Below are 19312 nucleotides of genomic sequence, written 5' to 3' on the forward strand. Positions count from 1 at the left end.
CTCCCAGCTTCGTATGTACCTTGCAGGAGGGCCAAAGTCGCCAGTAACTAGCAGCTAACCTAGCACTCGAAGCTGTCCCATACCTTGTAGGGCAATCCTCCGAATCCCACGTTAAAACCAGGAGGGTGGTCCCAGAGCAGCTGAGATGGGAGATGGACGCATGTACCTGCAGCGACGTGCATGGCATAGCCTGACGAGCTGCACTCTGTCCGCTTGTCGTGCTCCAGTTTCTGCTCCAGATATCTCTCCGAGACATCGTGGCCGCCCGTCTCAGATTGGTCGAGTCAGCTATCCAGGCACTGCCATGCCTAGTGCTCTTCGGTAATGAAGAGCGCGCTTGCAGTGCACACTACCGGCCAAGCTTGCGAGAGATGTTTGTCCATTTTTATTATATCAAGAGGATCGGCCGCCAGCGCTGCCCCAAATGGCAGACCCCTGGTTCTACCGGGCTTGGAGTCCTATGCCATTCATTACTTTCATTCTAACGGGCTGCTTGCTTTGTCTCTCTTTTACTCCACGGCCCAACCCAACCAGATTGGAAGTTGGATGGCGATAGATCACCACGATATTGTTATAGTGATCTGCGGTCCGTCCTCCACGTGGAGGATCGATGGCGACATCCCCCGAAAAGGAAATAGCTACCACTGTTCACATAACGTACAAGAACGGTATTAGAGTTTTGGGTTTCGGTGCCGGCCGACGGTCACAGCAACCACCATGTCAATGGTCTTCCAACATGGCCCTTCAGCCTTTGTGGGCCAACCGCCCAACACTGAACGAGACTATTATATCGTGAGGGGATTCCTCCGCGCCGCTCGCCTCGACAACGTAGATCCCGCCGAGGGCTATATACGGGCCGCCCAGTCGCCCTATCCCGGCTATGAATATAGCTCGAAGCAGCCCGGCATCATCGCCGGCCTCATCATTATTATCGTCGCCATCACCGTGGCTACGGTGTCGAGGTTGGCTCTTCGGGTGTCGATGACGCAGCTGCGGTTCGGGGCGGACGATTGGGCAACCATTGCTGCTGCTGTAAGTTAACATAATCAAGTCACGTCTGCGATCCGAGATGTGCTGTATTTTGTGTCCGTTGTTTTTGCTTTTCTGGATATAATAGAGCTAACTTCATTCCTTCCCTACCTACTAGGCTTTCGGCTTGACTTATACCATATGCCAACTACAAATGGTGCTCAGGGGCGGTGGGAAGCACATATGGGACGCCACGGTACGTTGAATTTGATGGGCAACAGTAAAACATATATGGATATGGTTCTTCGGACTGACGACTTTGGGGGCAGTATGAAGATTACAATGCATTCGTGTACTACGGGACCATTGACAAGTGGATGTTCTACTTGACCGTCGGCTTCGTCAAATTGTCGCTCGCCCTATTTATACGCCGCCTCGCGCACCACATCTCGAGATTTTGGCGCTGGTTCTGCGACTTCTTCATCTTCACCCTCGTCGTCTACATCGGCCTGGCCGTCTTTTGGGACGTTCTCTCCTGCTCGCCCTTCCAGTCCCAATGGGACCGGCTGTACAGCGGCCGGCTGGCGGAACCCCCCGTGTGCTACCTCGGGGAGATCCAGGGCCCGTTCTTCAACATTACACACGTGGTGCAAGGGGTGATGCTGCTGGCGTCCCCGGTCATTATCCTGTGGCGTGTGCGCATGGACCGAGCCAAGAAGACGCGACTCTTCATCATCTGGGCCAGTGGCCTCATTGCCGTCCTTTGCGGACTTATGCGCCTCATCCGCGCCGACTTGACGGGAGATCTCACCTGGGACTACGCCGAACTCCTCATCTGGACCTCGCTCGACGTCTGCATCGGCATCATCACCATCAACCTCCCTATCCTCGACGCGTGGCTGGCCGGAGCCTGGCGTGACGCCGTCACCCGCGTAGGCGGACGTGAGCGCTCGGAGCGCTCGGAGCGCTCCGGCGAGCGCCATAACAATGGCAGCTACAATAACATCATTGATAGAGGCTACGCGAAGTCGGGCAGTGGCCGGTCCTACGGCCACGGAACCACGATCAAAACGGGACGGGACGAGGACGAGGCAACGGGCAAGACGTCATTGTCAACACAAAAACACAAATATTCCGAGTCGGTCGAGGAGATCCTCAACCCTAAACATGACGACTCAGGTGGGGAAGCAGCAAGAACAGGAGGGTCTATGGAGATGAGGATTTTCACGACACACGAATTCGATGTGCGGTACTCGACCGCAAGCCCGTCTTTGATGGAAGAAGGGGAGGCCAAGCCGGTTAAGGGTTATGATAAACGATTTGTGACTGGACTGGAGAACGAACATTAGAAGACTACAGCACAAGCCTGTGTTATTTCATTCATTTGTCTTAAGAGATTACTTAGCGGTCATATACCCCCATTCATACATATTTTATTTTGTTGATTACAAACCTTTGTTCCAAGACCACACTCACACAAAGGGGGTTGGTTTGGGGACGCAAGCTGTTTGCCTGTGCAAGCGTCCTAGGATATACCAGGAGTTTGATGTATGACTACAGGTAGGTAGAGAGAGGTAAGCAATCTGCCAACGCTGTGTCAGTCATTCATATCCCCTGGCATTGGTATAAGAACTCTCACACTCCACAGGTTCACTGCTCCAGATGAGCTACGACTTAGAAGCACTGCAGTTACAACACACAAACCATCTGCAGTAACTACATAACCGTCAGCTATTCTGTCAACAGCCAGTTATCCCATAGCCACCAGTTATACCAAAAGGTTTCTCCACTAATAATTCTGAATAGAAAGAACATTGAGCACATTGAATTCGTCCAATAGTAATAAACGTTCAGGTTAGTGAATACACTGGATTGGCCAGCATTCAATGTCGCCCATTGAATACTTCCAGCTACGCCCCCACTATAAGTAGGTGCATCTCTGCTGAGCTCTCTTGCATTCGGCGATTATTGCTCCAGAACCCAGATCCACCCTTCATCCTCTCCATCAATCAAAAATTATCTAGCTGACTGGTGAAGCCTCCTTCATTACCTGCAACTCTCACCATGGCCGCCGACAACGGACCTCTGCAGTCCATCGATGTTCCTGGCATTAAGCTGCCCAACGAAGAGGCCAGCATACTACGCCAAGATGTCCAGCGCCTTCTGGGCAGGGAGCGCTGGGACTTTCCCGGCGCGCAGCCCGTCAGTTTCGCGCGCCACCACCTCAAGGAGCTACGCTCGAAGGACTACTACGTCTGCGAGAAGTCAGATGGTATAAGATACCTCCTTTACCTCACCGTCGACCCCTCCACCGGCAGCGAGGCCCACTTCATGATCGACCGACGCAACGACTACTGGTACGTGACCAGCGGCAGCACCCACATCCCGACCACGAAGGGCGCCGACACCTTCCACCAGGGCACCATCCTCGACGGCGAGCTAGTCATGGACGACGTCGGCGATGGCAGAAAGGAGCCGACATATCTGGTCTTCGATTGCCTCGCGCTGGACGGACAGAATCTGATGTCGCGGGAGCTGCCGAAGCGACTGGGCTATTTTAAGGAATGGATCTATAATCCCTACAAGGCGCTCTACAAGAAATACCCCGAAGAGAAGCAGTACCAATCGTTCTTCTTGGGCATGAAAGAGATGCAGGTCGCCTACGGCATCGAGATGATGTTCCGCCAGGTCATCAAGAACCTGAAGCACGGCAACGACGGTCTGATCTTCACCTGCCTGGGCAGCGAGTACAAGCCCGGCACCGACCCGCACATCCTCAAGTGGAAGGCCGCCGACGAGAACACGGTAGACTTCCGCTGGAAGCTCGACTGGCCCCTCAACCAGCCCGATGACGAGGACCGCGCTAACGGCTGGAACGAGCCCTACAAGCTGTACCACGAGTTGCCCCAGATCCAGATCCTCGCCTACCACGGCGGTAACGGCCCCGACGCGTACCGACCCTTCGGCGAGATGTATATGACGGAGGAGGAATGGGAGGAGCTCAAGGCCCTGAACGACCCGCTCGACGAACGCATCGTCGAGGCATACATGGATGAGCAGAAGCGCTGGCGGTTCTACCGCTTCCGGGACGATAAGCCGAATGGCAACCACATCTCGGTCATTCGGTCGGTCTTGGAGAGCATTGAGGACGGCGTCACGAAGGAGGAGCTCCTGGCCGCTGCCAAGGGCATCCGAGACGCCTGGAAGGAGCGGCAGCAGGCCCAATTGCGCCGAGCATAGGGGGGCGGCAGGCTTGTTTGTAACATTACCTAATTGAGACAGGGCATGGCGTTTTCGGCAGGGACAATGATATCCAGGACAGGCACGTACTTGATTTATGCTTTTACGGAGCAAGCAGCAGCGACTGCTATGGCAATCCCAAGCTATGAAATTTCTCATAACAAGACTTGCAGCCATGATTCCCTGTGACAGACTTGTGATTTGTAAATACATACAGATGCTATCGTAAGCATTATTGCATGCCAAATCAGCCAGGCTAAGTAAGTATCTAAGTCGCATTGTTGAGCATCAGCAGTGATGCCAGCTCTGCTGCTCGTATCGTACAGTTATAACCCCTCTGATGTCATCAAGTGTGCACTTGTTTTATTTCATGTGATTTTCTATTGGTATATCTCTGGGATAGGCTCGGCAGTCTCCGACTAACACAGCGACTCGACAGGAAGGTCCGTTATCTCCAAATACTAGAAAAAGTGGTCCCGAATATAAACGTCTTTGTCCGCCTCCATCATACATGAATGAACGCATCAACATGGACGACTGAAGGTGATTTGTGCCTCATGTTACCCCATGCCTAACAACAACAACATGTCTTTCGGCGAAGATAGGGGCAACGGTGGCGGCGGCGAAGGAAGCTCAGCCGTCTCCCTGCTCCTCCCCTCCCTGTTCCCGGCGCGGACCCCGCTGACGCCTCCTCAGCTCGCCGCGGGCGTCGAGGCGGCCCTGGCGGTCCAACGCCGCGCCGTGACGTTCGGCAAGCGGCCGTTCGCCGCCGTCCTCCTGGCGCCCGACAACGAGACCGTGCTGCTCTCGCACCAGTCCGTCGACCAGGTCAACCACGCCGAGAGCTCGCTGGCGCGGCTCGCGTACTGCCACTACGACAAGGCGTTTTTGTGGCGCTGCACGTTGGTGAGCACTTGGGAGCCTTGCGGGATGTGTACGGCGACTATCTATGTGAGCTATCCTCCTCCTTCTCCTCTTGCGTTCTCTGGGGGTGTTTGCCGCCCAGGCCCGGGTGAGGGGCAAAGGAGCACGTCAGCCTTGGGCATATGATATGGGAAAGATACAGTGCTGATAACGGAAACCCGATAGTGGGCGCATATTGGTCGGATAGTTTTCGCTGGCAGTAATGATCAGTTGTATGAGTTGACAGGGCCTGGAAACAAAGAGAATTTCACGATGGACTGGCACACAAGAGATGTCTTGAAGGGGTGTCCGCAGAAGGATATCGAAGTGATTGGGCCGCTGGAGGCGGAGGGAAAGATCGTGGTGGAGGAGAGCGACAAGTACTGGAGCACGACAAGGAATACTTCAGGCTAGAAACTGGTGGGCGTTTGCTTTGCAATGCTTTAGGGCGAGCTGGCTACTTGGTCAATTCAGTACACAGATTGGATATGTAGCTATTGGCGCCCTGGCCGTTCAACTTGATACCTTTGATGTTCACAGGCTTCTCCCGTCCGTTACCCTGTCGGTTTTGAGACTGTTGGCCAAGCGCATCTGGCCCATTTAGGCATCAGATCAGGCCCATTATATAATGGCCCAATGCAAAAACAGTCTACTTAACTTCTTCCGTTGTCAAACATCATCGACTCCTCTCTTCTTGGGGATTGTCGCAATCCAACAAAACTCTTCACCTGCCAAGATCTTGCCTTCGGCTAGCTCTGACGCGATGTCGACGTTCACCAATTTTGCGAAGCTCCCTCTAGAGCTGCGCCTAGATATTGTGAGTAAGCCCATAGCCACTTGGTTATTCCGTCCAGGATTGGAGCTGTATGAAGCCATTCTCTGCCGAAAATTAATTGCCACGAGTATTACAGTGGGGATATGCCATTGAGGAAGCGAGCAGTCGCCGCCGAATCGAATTGCTCACCAGATATGATAATTATCATTGCCCAGGGTATAGGTACTTGGTGTCACCTTTCCTCAGCATCAGCACAGATAGCCGGAAGGCTGCCATGTCCTACTATAACGTGAGGTTGAATGTTATGGCATTTTCACTAAGTCGGCGAAGTATAGACCGGCGAAGTAGAGAGTTGCCTTCACTTAACCACCAGCATCCAGACCTGTGCTTCTATCTGTCTTGTAGTGATTGAGACGGGCCCTTCTGCATGAAAGCCCCGTTGTGGGACAACAATCAACTGGGGGGGGGATAGCGGATATGTGTACATGAACCCGGCACAAGACGAGTTCTGGGTTACGATTCCTGGGCCTGGACTTCGGGGTGCCAATGGCGATGGGGCCATGGTCAACTGCATTCCCGAGGCACCGAACCCGTTTTGCTGGACCGGTCACGTCATCTCGCTCATGAGACAGTCTCGGAAGGGTCAGAATCTTCGCCTGGTGGAAATATGTATCACGGTACACCGCAGCAGACAAGATATATCGATTGAGGACGCATGCCCGGCCAGGCGTAAACACCAGAGACGCTTGGCTATCGGTTTGTGCGCGATCGCCTAGGAGAATCTGCACTCGCTGTCCGTCATACAACCACCGCCTCAATCAGATGATCTATGTCCCGGAGACGTCCTGGGCAGTAGAGCGTATACTCGAAGACTTGACCCAGTTCAACACCATCGAGGATTTCAGGCTCACGGACGCTCCAGGCTATTGAGACAGGGATTTTAAAGGACAGCAGGCGACTACGAGGCTACGGAACTGGTCGGGCAAACGCAGATGAGACGATGGGTTATGAAAGGAAATGGCTTAGCGAGCTGATGATTTCCTCGTTAGCAATCAAGGTACGGCGTTGAGGTTTGGTCCGCCAATCGTTATGGTATTCGAGGGTACATTCATACGGAGCAATGTGTCTATCAAGGGACTGCTGGGCCATGAGGCCAGGCGATGCTCTTAGGCAACCAGATCTGAAATGAAATGATTGTCCCTATAAATTGTTTTTGCGCGTTATGCGGCACGGCCCATAATATTATGGTGAATAGTAGAGCCCCAGCACTTGCGTATGATGGAGTATCACGGAGTTTGCCCCGAGCCGGTGGTAGCGTGACCACACACCAAGAAGAAAGCCATGCCTTTGATCAGTAGTCATGAAGATAGATTCGTCGGTTACACTGAAAATTGCCTCATGGCCTCGCCGCCCGAGATCCCCCATGCTCGAGCGATGGCTTTACCAGTCGGGGGAGAGACCTTCAGTCTCGACATTGACGTGCCTAATATACGAGGAACAGGCCAGAAACATGACAAGCTCATTGTCAGCCACGGGGATAAGAGTTCGTTACGATGAGAGTTGTAGATGCTCACTCCTTCTCGTGACATTTTCCTGGCAAAGGTCAATGTGTCAAGACTGAGGTGTATACGATCGCGATGCGCACGGGCGGCCGTCGCAGATAGATCTATCTCTCCTGGAAATAGTGTCATCCCATACTGTTAGAGCCCTAACTTGGTTTGGTTTAACCTGCCATGCCGTCAAGCCTATCTAACAACTCCAGAACCGGCCCAGTGAACTTGACATTGCCTGTGTATCACCATATTGACAAATGAATCTAACGTCGGACCGGTATCGTGCCGCCTCAGGGGGTCGGCGGGTAGAGAACCGGGAATTCGGCAGGCTCATGAACCCATCTATATGTATGCTAGTTGCAAGAAACCGGCAACAAAGTCCGGCTTCGAAGAAATGTACTTGTACTAGTATCGATCACCTGAGGCGGTATTGGCATCCACCACCCCGAGGCAGCTCAAGTTAAGAGGGCGGCAACGGCATTGTCGCGAGTCAGAATCGCGGGGTGAATAGTCCTACCAGAAATAGTCACATTTTCACTCACTAAGAGCGCCAATCATTGCCACAGAAGAGCTTAACTCTACCTACCGTCTTCCAGCTCTGTATCCCCAGTATACCTTCCGAGAATCAAGGCGAGAGAGACTTTATGTTGCTGCTCTTGCTCACAGGCATGTGGATACAGGCTGGTTGGAGTGTTCGTTGCCGGCCGGGAGACTCGCCTAAAATTGGTTATCGTCATCGTACTGCTATGTGTACATGTACTGTATATTGCAACCCTGCGTGCGTACGTGCCGTTACACCTTCCAACATAAACTATACCCCAATGGTTCCTCTTGCAGCTACTTTGATCGGAAACAAGCTGGCGAGGGCCAAAGAAGTAGGACCGAGAACAGTGTTTTGGTGACAATTTTCGAAGGATCGTCATTCCCCGACCCCCCTGTTCAATAGCGACATTATACAACAGCCAAGAGGAGCCGTCCCCGCATACCCCCCCCAGATAGTCCCCCGCAAATGGGAATGCGGGAAGAAAGCCACTCTCGGACTAGAGTGCTAGGGTAATTGGCTTCTTCCTGCTGGGTGGGTTTCAGACTTCCCAATGTCGTACAGTATTATCCGGAGCCAATGGTTTAGTTTAGGGGAGGGGGGGGGGGAGGCTTCCTATCGGTACGTATTTGTCCGCCTATTCATTACGTATACCTATGTAGCTCACAACCACGGGGGTTCGGACCTGCCTATGCGATACACTATGTCACGGCATGGTATCGCATCCGCCAACCTGCGGCATCGCTGCAGCTGCAACCGGGATGGCAGTCAATAATGTCACATCGCATATGGAACGAGCGTGCCATGTAGGTAGGTAGATAAGGACGCGCTCCTGCACAGCGGCGAAGAACGAATCCTTCGGAATTTTATCGCAAGTCGAGGAGAAGAGGGTAGTGAAAGTCTTTCATCGTGCCTACTGCTGCTCACATTGCGCATCAAATAGACAGCTTGCTGGTCTCTCTTCTTTCAATTTCTTCTCGTCGATCTTCTCAGTGCCAGAGTGCAAGCTTATATATATCTTGGAATCAATTGCTGCCTCCCCACCATGTCGTCGGATCCGGCAGACCAGAAGATCGAGGTCGAGCATACCTCGTCCAACGAGTACCATGGCGACCACAAGACGCCAGCCGAGGGAACGATGGGTGCTAAGAAGATAAGCCTGGAGGCCGCGCAGAGGCGATTGCTACAGCCGCCGGCCATCATCGCGATGATGTCGGCGGAGCAGCGCGCAGACCTGGAGAAACATTTGGTCAGGAAGATCGACTGGCGCCTGTTGCCCATGATAGTCTTGATGTATATCATGAACTACATTGACCGGTGAGTCGCGCCCATTGAACCCCAATTCTCCTGGGAGAAGAGAGGGCTAAGATAGTTATGATGATATCATAGGAACAACATCGCGGCCGCGAAGCTTGCCCATATCGAAAAAGACCTGAACATGCCCGAAGACTCGACACAATTCCAGGTAGGTTAACGGGACATTCTCTGGAGGCGGCAGAGTTGGTTCGCTAATTACATATTCACCCTCAAGACCACTGTCAGCATTCTCTTCGTCGGGTAAGTGTTCATAAGTTCTCTTGGAAGGTCATCGGTGTTCATTATATGGTAGTTATCTCCTGATGCAGATTCCGTCCAACTTGCTTCTTAACAAGATCGGCAAGCCCGCGCTGTATCTGCCAATTTGTGTAAGTAAACGAGAAGATATCAACCACTGCGGGCAACACTAACGCATGTTTAGATGATCGTTTGGGGTGTCATCTCGACTCTCACTGCCGAGGCCAAGAATTTTGGCGGCTTACTGGCAATCCGTTTCTTCCTCGGTTTTGTTGAGGCTGCTTACTTTGTAAGACACAATATCAGTTGTAACAGGAAACTGGGGCTCGACAGACTAACAGCCTGTAGCCAGGATGTCTTTACTACCTGAGTTGTTGGTACACCAGAAAGGAGTTAGGTAAGTGACCTGATCAGATAACCCAACGCTTCCTCCCCCTTATATACTGTCCCCCTTTTCACCGAGACGAATGCGGCTGACCCGCTCCCACCTCCCCAGGCCTCCGCACCGCCTTCCTCTACTCCGGCGCCCTCATCTCGGGCGCCTTCTCAGGCCTGATCTCGGCCGGCATCACGGGCAACATGGACGGGGCCCGGGGCCTGAGCGCGTGGCGCTGGCTGTTCATCATCGAGGGCGCGGCCACCATCTTCATCGCGTTCCTCGCGTTCCCGCTGCTGCCCAACTTCCCGCGCACGACGAGCTGGTTGAGCGAGGAGAGAGAGGCCCTCGCCGTCTGGCGGCTCGAGGAGGACATCGGCGAGGACGACTGGGTCGACAGCGGGCAGCAGACGTTCTGGCGCGGCGCCAAGCAGGCGTTCGCGGACGTTAAGACTTATGTTCTGGTACGTACTTACTCACCAGAGAGGGGAGAGAGAGAGAGGATGAAAGTGACTTTAGTGCTTGTTTTACTTACCGTTGGTGGGGTTGTTATATAGCTCGTACTCCTGTTCGGCATCGTCGCGAGTGGCTCCGTCACCAACTTCTTCCCGACGGTCGTGTCCACCCTGGGCTACAACAACGTGGTGTCGCTCCTGCTGACGGCCCCGCCCTACGTCCTCACAGTCATCGCCTCCATGATCAACGCCTGGCACGCGGACCGCACGGGGGAGCGGTACTGGCACATCGCCGTGCCCCTCGTCGTCAATATGGCGGCCAACATCATCGCCGCCACGACCACCTCGCTCGGCCCGCGGTACCTGTCCATGATGCTGATGGTAAGTTTATCGTTCGATGAGAGCTACCTCCTCTGTTGTGTATGCTAATTGTCGTGTTACCGCACAGGTTCCTAGCGTGTATAGCGCTTTCGTTGTCGCTTTGGCGTGGATCAGCAACACATTACCCAGGCCGCCGGCCAAGAGGGCCGCTGCGTTGGCTTTCATCAATGCCGTCTCGAACAGCTCTTCCATCTACGCCTCCTACAGTAAGTGCCATAACCTGCTCTGATTTTCCTTCTTTTTTCCCCTCCCGGTATGGAAGCTGGATACTTACTTACTTCGCCCTTCTAGTGTACCCGAAGAGTGCGGCTCCGGGCTACGTCATTGCCATGTCGGTCAACTGCGCCACCTCGTTCATGGCTATCGTGGCCGCGACGGTGCTGCGGTTCATGCTCGTGCGGCTGAACAGGAAACTAGAGCAGGGAATCTTTGTTGAAGGCGCCATTAATGCGTTGCCCGGCGAGGGTGCTCACCACGGATTTAGATTCAAGGTGTAGGTGGCAGTGCGTTGGGTGACGGGTGATTCGGCAATTGTGTAGGGGTTGGGACTGTAATCATGAAGCCGAGATCTCGAGCTCATAGAGACCGAAAAAACGCTTGACTAGTAAATAGTAAAAGAATTTCCCATATATTATCGGTACATCTTGAAAGTATCGACCATCCACAAGGCAATGCTCCGGGTATACCATTCCTCCTCGCTCATATGTCATTCTCTAATGCTTGCGTACCGACATTTGTATGATCTTGGGTTTTGGATGGGAAACAACAGCGCCAGCGCAGGATTACATATCCTTTCCATGGGAACAAGATTGGATAACCCCCATATTAAGACCACCATAGATGCTGATAGTTCCTCGTATAAGAGTTGACTCTGTCGTTTGAGAAACCCCTATCTTCGATGGATACTATGCTCATGATCCCACAACGTTTGCCCGTGAGTAGTAGACTGTATGCCCAGGTCATTTGTCGTTTTTGTGCCAGGCTATAGATATGTCCGGTCTGCTCGACCCTATGATTCGCATATGTAGTCTCGCCGGCGGACGAGTCGAAGATTTCTCGGCACCAATCGACAACATGACATAAACGACGGCCAGCTTCGACATCGTCTCGGTCATCCTGAAACAGACCATGCAGAAGATAAACAACACTCTCTCGGTAGTCGTCGAAGGGGTATATGTTGCCGCTGGTATCGCCACCGAGTCTAGCTGGTTTGACGAAGGCGGGACGGGCTCTGCCGAGGTCTGCTGGCATCGTTGCACATGTGGGAAGTGAATCTGCAGAGATAACGAGTGATCTGGCATGCTGCTGACATGTGTGATATTTCAGGCCGGGGAAGTGCAAACCTCCGTAGGAGCTTTAGTTGTTGAATGAGTTTTCGAATTGTTAGGAGAGTTTGAAGTAATCAGTCACTCAGACTCTCGGTCAGTGAATGCAGGAGAGAGAGAAGAAGATCAAGGCCATAGTATAGGTACAGAATCTTCGAAAAGCCTCTTCCCTCTCTCCCTCCCCCAAAGTGACACGATACCATCCCGATGACGGCAAGGCCACCATGAATTACACAGCAAACAAGTTTCCTTGGTTGCGGCTGGGTCCTGTACAACCGACTAACTGATGGCGCACCACCGTTAGGGATGAGGCAGAGAGCAAACGGGAGCCCGCCTACGCCGAAAGAACAAAGGCGAACGCATGTTTCAAGGGAGAGAGCCCCCTTCGGCAGCCGCAATAGCCAACCAATTCGATCTGTATCGTACCTGATCCGCGCCCGCATGATGACGTGCATCTGTCACCGGGCACCACCGCTGTTTGAGACAAACAGATCAGCAGACCTACCCCCTGAATTGCTTGGTTATTATATATAGGTGCAGGTAGGGAAGCTGAACAGCATCTGGCCCGCCCTATCCATGCATCTTGCAGTGTTGACTTACCTATTTACTGCATCTCGATTGTATCAGAACATGGTCTCGGGCCGTGTTGTTTGCGCCGTGAAAGGTCTCCCTGCATCACCACTTCTCGGAGTCGCCACGGCTATCTGGATGTATTGATGGTACGAACGGCCACGGCCGATCATATACAATGGCGCCAACCATGGCCATGGGCTCGGTTGCAATGCGTGTTGCTTTGCATCGAATATGCTGTCTTACTCAAAAATAGTAAGCCATACGCACCGAGTATATCAGGTAGACTCATTGGGGTGGTCCTTTCTTTCTACACACAACCACCACGCTCGCCGCTTGGTGAAATGTTCGCATGTAGACCAGGACAGAATAATGCCAGAGAAATGATATAGTAAAGGTGCAAAATACAATTTCATTGTTGATTCGTAGAAAGATATAGATATTAGGGTCAATGTGGTCTTCTTTTAACTTGGTGTGAAGCCTTCGCGGAATTAGCCCAAGAGGGTAACGGGCGCGAAGAAATGAGAATGAAGAACGACGATTTTATGAAATCCTGGACCTTATACTTAGAATACTGGTGTCAACCCAGTCTCGATCGCCGACTCTGAGGTTCGATCGAGACAAGGAACACTAAATAGCAAGAGGCTTGATAAATGAGGCGGCGACTCGTGATGGAGGAGCACTTTGCTGCTGGTGCCATGTTATTATCAGCAGCGCATTATTACAGGTGCTGAGCCCTACCTACCTAAACAAGTAGGAACTGGCTCAGCAGCATGGGTTAGGTAAGCTCAACGGCTAACAGATGTAATTCAGATCCCTAACCAGCGGTTCGGGTTGGAAGAATGCAACAGCTCCTTTTCTGGCATCGATGTCAATACATCTTAAAATCATTGTCCTGCGAAAGTGAGGTCTTATATATTGTTTGCGAACCTTTAGATAGCAGAACACCTGGACGTTCTTTGAAAATGGAAGAAGAAAAGAGCACCACTCAGTCCGAGTTCCTGATTGCTAAGCTACTCCAGGTGCTGCGAGATTTCCAAGGAGATTCAAAGGAGATGCAACGTGGGAAACGGGCAAGTCGCAATTAGAAATGGACCACTAAAAGATTAGGTGCAGTGCCCCCACAAAAGTCGGTTCTGGACTCGCCAATGTGCTGGGAGCTGTACCTGTAATTGGTAAGAACGTGAGGAACACGCAATCATTACTTGCTACCATCCCCTGGAACCTTGCGACATGCGATCCGAGCAAGCACACAGGAGGAAGAGGTGGACGGGGCCTCAGGTTCGTCCGGTGGTGGCTGGCTCAGACGGGTTTAAAAACAACCAACGTGTGATGTAAGCGCTTAAGTTTGCACAGAGACGGACATTGACACATGAGGGGCGTGATGGTGATCACCGTTTCGTTTCTTTTTGTTTGGATTCCAACAACCGCGATCGAGTGTTCGAGTGAGTGCATACCCTCAAAAGAAGAAGAAGAAGACGAAGAAGAAGGGGAAGAAAAGGTACTTGTTGGTGTGCACCCTCCACCTCCTCCACCCACACCTGCACCTCCACATACTCCGGGGGGCCGATATCATCGAAGCAGTCTAATCCCTGCTCATAAAAGGAAGCTCCCGTCACGGCGCCTTTCTATTGGCCAGCGTCCTAGACAACCTCCTGTTTACCTGCGACCTCTGCCGACCTCAAGCTCGCCATCTCCCACCAACGTCCTCTTCCCTTTCCATCAATACTCGATCGAGCCTGTCCAGATTTTGTGCCTACGCCGTCGCTATACCCTCGCGACTCCGAATCCTCGTTTGAAATTCGCCTTTTGCCACTTATACACCCTTCTACCACCGCCACCATGCCCGTCGAGCTGCGCAAGCGCAAAGCGCCTCCGCCCGCGCCAGAGCCGCCGGCTAAAAAGCCCTCCAAGGTCTCCAAGGCCGTCGCAAAGGTCAAGGAGACGGTCGCGGGCAAGCCTGCCGCCCCGGAAAAGGCCAATGGCGCATCCAAGGCCGCCGCGAAGCCTGTCGTCGGCGATGTCATCACCCTCGAAGGCTTCGGCGGCGAGATTGAGACCAACGACGGCGAAAAGACTACCCTGAAGGCCCTCGTCGACGAGAGCAAGTCGGGTGTCGTCCTATTTACTTATCCTAAGGCGAGCACGCCTGGCTGTAAGTACAATCTTTTTCCTTTCTTTCTGTTTTGATGTTGTTTTCTTCGTGTGTTGTTGCAGTGTCCACACGTCCTACATACAAATAATGCGCTGGCTTCTGACATAGTTTGTGATATCAAGGCACAAACCAAGCCTGCATGTTCCGCGACAACTACGAACCCTTCACCAAGGACGGCCTGGCCATCTATGGCCTCTCCACGGATTCTCCCAAGGCAAACACCACCTTCAAGGACAAGCAGAAGCTGCCATACCCACTCTTGTGCGACCCCAGTGCCACTCTCATCGGGGCCATCGGCCTCAAAAAGGCGCCCAAGGGTACTACCCGCGGCGTGTTCGCCATTGATAAGACTGGAAAGGTGCTCCTCGCGCAGCCCGGCGGCCCCGCTGCGACCGTGGACGCGGTAAAGAACCTGGTTGCCGACGGAGCATCTGCTGCGCCTGCCACGGCAGATGAGACCAAGGAAGAGCCTGAGGGCGTGAAGCCGGTGGAAGAGGCCACACTGACCAATGGAGATCCTGTCGCGGAAGCGAAGACAGAGGAGGCCGTTAAGGAGCCTGCCAGTTAACCTTTTGCGGATTTTTGTTATAATTTTGTATGCTGGATTATTAGTATGCTACAGAGGAACAAGAATTTCGTATCCGGACTGGACAGCGACGGATCTCCTTATTTCTTTTCTTTCGGCCCAGGGAAGTAAACGTATATGAAGGCGTTGGTCATTTGGGGAATTTAGCTTTCCCACTAAAAGTAACAATTGGACGAATCTGTTCACGTTGAAAGAAGATGCTGTTCATATGGAGGCAGCTGCTTCAACTGACTGCTGTTGCTTGAGACGTTGGCTCATCGCGGACGGCTGCGACCTCACGTAGCCCGACGCCGCACTTTCATTGATGATAACACGTCTCCAAATCAAACAACGAGACATTAATTGAATGAGTATCCGCTGCTGTATTTGCTCATGAGATTTCCAAGTTCATTAATGGCAACCGAATTCTGTACAAGAGGTCCGTCCCAGTTCGCGATGAAGCAAGAAGTAGTCCCGGATTCTCGCTAAACCGAAGATTCCCCGGGTACCCCACAGTCCAACCAATCAGATCGATTCTAATCATTGACCAGCTAGGTTTCGGTCGTCGGGTATCTTTGAAGCCATTGGAACCGACGACGACATTGGTTTCCCCAGAGCTCCCCTTCCAGATCTCTCCCTCCGATTCCTTGCCATTGAGCTTCCACAACGGCATCATGGCGTCCAAAATCTGCCCCATGCTGCTCCGCACAGCCATCCGCGCGGCCCCTCGAGCTCCCCGAACGCAATTCCGGGCTTTTACTGCCGCGGCGGTACGCAGGAGTGATGCCCTCTCTGTGGTAAGTTGGCAACAGCAATCCAGAGCAGATACGAGGCCGGTCAAACGACGGCTAGACATATGAACCTCGAGCTATACGGCCATTCAAACGCCAAGCTCGTCATATTCGCTGCTCCCAAAGCTAACCGCCTCGTTTCGACGCAAAACAGCACCGCAACACCCCCGACAACAACCCCGAGATCCCCTTCAAGTTCACCGCGCAGAACGAGGCCATCCTCGCCGAGATCCTGAAGCGCTACCCGCCGCAGTACAAGAAGGCCGCCGTCATGCCGCTGCTCGACCTCGGCCAGCGCCAGCACGGCTTCTGCTCCATCAGCGTCATGAACGAGGTCGCCCGCGTCCTCGAGATGCCCCCCATGCGCGTCTACGAGGTCGCCTCCTTCTACACCATGTACAATCGCACGCCCGTCGGCAAGTACCACGTCCAGGTCTGCACCACGGTAAGCAAGCCCCCTCCGGCTCTTAGGAAGGAAATAGAGAAAAGAGGGAGGGTTACAGTGTTATTGCTGGTTGTTATCCAAGAAGCACAGATGGGATGGGAACTAATTTGTCATTGAAATTCTCGCGCAGACCCCCTGCCAACTTGGCGGCTGCGGCAGCGATGTCATCGTCAAGACGGTGAAGGACGAGCTCGGCGTCGCCCACGGCGGCGAAACCACGCCCGACGGCCTCTTCACCTTCGTCGAGGTCGAGTGCCTCGGCGCCTGCGTCAACGCGCCCATGGTCCAGATCAACGACGACTACTACGAGGACCTGACGCCTGAGACCACCCGGCAGCTGCTCAAGGCCCTGCGGGCGTCCGCTTCGGGCAACACCACCCTCAAGGTGCCCGCCCCGGGCCCCCTGAGCGGCCGCCAGACGTGCGAGAACAGCGCCGGCCCGACCAACCTGACGAGCGAGCCCTGGGGCACAGAGACCACGCGGTCGGATTTGTAAAAAGAGAAGCATGACAAAAAACAAGGCAGAGGCGACAGGAGTTCGATACAGTAACATGCGAAGGCAGAAGAAGAAAGCGGAACACTCATATAGCTGCTGGGGTGAGAGTTTACTAAAGACCCCATGGTATAGAGGAGCAAGGACAAGCATCACATCAGAGGGATGCCGGCATATTTGTACATAAGATCCGTATGTGTATTGATTGAACTCCGATTTCACGATGGAACAAGACAAGACACCTGTATATGACTTCTCCTTGTTCATTGAATTGAAAAATTGGCATTCTTGCAGTTGAGTGATTTCTCGTCGTACTATATCAGTATGCCTTGAACACGCTATTTATTTCATTCATTCCCAATAATTGATCCTCATAAGTAACTCCGAAACCCAGAAAACCACACATGGCATACATAGCTCATCGTAATTGCATGCGAAAAAGAAATGTACTTTTTCTCTCATCCAAGCCTGAAGATCCATCCATCCCCCAACCGCCGATTCGCCTCGTCCTTGCCGCCGAACACGACGACGCCGCCCTCCTCGAGGTCGCCCATGTTGGCCGCGGCGAACCAGCCGCGGGCGCCGGGGCCCTGGATGTCCATGTCGACCTCGTCGTCATAGGGCGCCGGCGTGACGCGGGTCCAGCGGCCCTCGCCCGTCTTGCGGCCCGCGAGGCGCAGCGCCGCGTCGGCGAAGCTGGCCGCCGTCATGCCCTGCGGCGGCACCTGATAGGCCCACACGTCGTCCCAGAAGGTGCCGGCGGCCGCGTGGCCGTCCGCGGTGGGGGCGCGCTCGCCGAGCAGCAGCAAGAGGTACTCGCGGCCCTGGCTGCCGAGGACGAGCTGGAGCCCCGCCACGGAGCGGGCGCCGGGCCAAGGGTGGTGTTCTTGGGTGGGCACGAGCGGCGTGTTGGTCTTGGCCGGGGCCGCGTTGCCCTGCAGAGTCGGGGATGTGGGCGGCACGAGGCTGACCCAGTCGCCGCGCGCCACGACGCTGACCTCGCCGCAGCTCACGCGGTCGTCGAACTGGTCGACGCCGAGCTCGAGCACGTCCAGCTGCCCGCCCAGCTCGGACTCGCCGTCAAACCCGCCAAAGCGGTACAGCCGGCTCTTGGCCACGGCGAGGGCGGCGCCGCCGCGGGCGGGGCTGGGCGCGGCCGGGAGCTGCTTCCAGATGCGGCTGTGCACGTCGAAGGCCCAGACGTCGTTGGTGCGGCTGCCGTCGGCCAGGCAGCCGCCGTGGATGAACAAGGTGCCGAACCCGGCGTCCGGGTCCTCCTCGTCGCGCGCGTTCTCCGCGATGTGGCCGGCGACGGGCCGCTGCGGGATGCCGACCGCCGCGCTGTCGCCCTCGGCCCACTCCTTCCACGACTCGGTGCGCCGCAGCGGCTTGATGCCCACGAACTCGCGGGGCTTGTCCGTCGCGGCCGCGGCGTGGTACGACCGCGGCGCGGGCACCAGGCTGGGGTCCGTGGCGATGCCGCCGGTGACCGATGCCGGCAGCAGGCACGACCAGGTATGCGTCTTGGTCTCGAACACCCAGACACGGCCACCCTCGTCGAGCGTCGACTCTTGCGAGGTGTCGCCGCGCCCGCCGAACAGGAAAATGCGGGTCCCGATGACGGCCGTGGCGTGCCCCAGGCGCGGCGCGGGCACCTCGGTGTGGGTGAGGTCCTTGGCCTTGCCCTTCTCGGCGGCGGTCGGGCTGAGGGGGTTGGCCTCAGAGGATGTGGGCGTGGCGGCCGGGGGCGAGGAGGAGAGGGGACGTCGGTGAGGGGTTCCCGCAGCGCGGCGGCGGCGGCGGACTCCTCGACCTCGCCCACGGTGTTGAGGGGCGCCTCGGCTGGTTGCGATTTGGCGGAGACCTGGGCGGGCACCGAGTAGTAGTCGGCCGGGGCGCTGCTGAAGGGAAGAGTGACGATGTGCATGTGGTTGTCGAGGGGCTTGTCGGGCTCAGCCTCGCCGCCGAAGATGTAGGCCGACCCACCGACGACGTTGGGGGAATGAGACGAGCGCGGCAGAGGAGGAAGGGCGATGTGCTGCCAAGTCCCCTTCATCGAGGGCCCTGACTGTTTCATATTCGGCATATGCGGCATCGAAGGCATTTGTGGCATGTTCGGCATGTTCGGCATGTTGGGCATTTGCGGCATGGCAGGCATGTTCTTGGGAATGGATTCCATGAGATCCGTCGTACGACGCTTGAGCTTTGCGAACGACTCCAT

At 54.6% G+C, this 19312-nt stretch overlaps 7 protein-coding genes across 7 annotated transcripts; 6 read left to right on the forward strand and 1 right to left on the reverse strand.

Moving 5' to 3' along the window:
• Nucleotides 1–717: 717 nt before the first annotated feature.
• Nucleotides 718–2318, forward strand: PG994_010250 (uncharacterized protein; the record flags this gene model as incomplete). The annotated part of the gene is made up of 3 exons (XM_066861659.1): nt 718–1032; nt 1148–1225; nt 1299–2318. 3 exons carry the CDS (start codon nt 718–720, stop codon nt 2316–2318), a joined length of 1413 nt encoding a protein of 470 aa, XP_066710769.1.
• A 715-nt stretch (nt 2319–3033) lies between these two features.
• On the forward strand, nt 3034–4209 carry PG994_010251 (mRNA capping enzyme- catalytic domain-containing protein; the record flags this gene model as incomplete). The annotated part of the gene is made up of 1 exon (XM_066861660.1): nt 3034–4209. One exon carries the CDS (start codon nt 3034–3036, stop codon nt 4207–4209), a length of 1176 nt encoding a protein of 391 aa, XP_066710770.1.
• Nucleotides 4210–4794: 585 nt separating this feature from the next.
• Nucleotides 4795–5526, forward strand: PG994_010252 (cmp deaminase; the record flags this gene model as incomplete). The annotated part of the gene is made up of 2 exons (XM_066861661.1): nt 4795–5115; nt 5299–5526. The coding sequence occupies 2 exons, from the start codon at nt 4795–4797 to the stop codon at nt 5524–5526; spliced, it is 549 nt and encodes a 182-aa protein (XP_066710771.1).
• Nucleotides 5527–9026: 3500 nt separating this feature from the next.
• On the forward strand, nt 9027–12019 carry PG994_010253 (uncharacterized protein; the record flags this gene model as incomplete). The annotated part of the gene is made up of 11 exons (XM_066861662.1): nt 9027–9298; nt 9371–9446; nt 9513–9538; nt 9591–9666; nt 9720–9824; nt 9877–9932; nt 10234–10375; nt 10469–10747; nt 10815–10953; nt 11039–11240; nt 11842–12019. The coding sequence occupies 11 exons, from the start codon at nt 9027–9029 to the stop codon at nt 12017–12019; spliced, it is 1551 nt and encodes a 516-aa protein (XP_066710772.1).
• Nucleotides 12020–14484: 2465 nt separating this feature from the next.
• PG994_010254 (uncharacterized protein) lies at nt 14485–15365 on the forward strand (the record flags this gene model as incomplete). Its single annotated transcript, XM_066861663.1, has 2 exons — nt 14485–14797; nt 14920–15365. The coding sequence occupies 2 exons, from the start codon at nt 14485–14487 to the stop codon at nt 15363–15365; spliced, it is 759 nt and encodes a 252-aa protein (XP_066710773.1).
• Nucleotides 15366–16036: 671 nt separating this feature from the next.
• PG994_010255 (NADH dehydrogenase flavoprotein 2) lies at nt 16037–17094 on the forward strand (the record flags this gene model as incomplete). The annotated part of the gene is made up of 3 exons (XM_066861664.1): nt 16037–16159; nt 16308–16598; nt 16729–17094. 3 exons carry the CDS (start codon nt 16037–16039, stop codon nt 17092–17094), a joined length of 780 nt encoding a protein of 259 aa, XP_066710774.1.
• Nucleotides 17095–17549: 455 nt separating this feature from the next.
• Nucleotides 17550–19312, reverse strand: PG994_010256 (kelch domain-containing protein; the record flags this gene model as incomplete). Its single annotated transcript, XM_066861665.1, has 2 exons — nt 17550–18779; nt 18857–19312. 2 exons carry the CDS (start codon nt 19310–19312, stop codon nt 17550–17552), a joined length of 1686 nt encoding a protein of 561 aa, XP_066710775.1.

Source organism: Apiospora phragmitis (genome assembly GCF_038363925.1).
Source record: "Apiospora phragmitis strain CBS 135458 chromosome Unknown utg000010l:1.0-9815664.0:1.0-9183399.0, whole genome shotgun sequence".
NCBI classification, from domain to species: domain Eukaryota; kingdom Fungi; phylum Ascomycota; class Sordariomycetes; order Amphisphaeriales; family Apiosporaceae; genus Apiospora; species Apiospora phragmitis.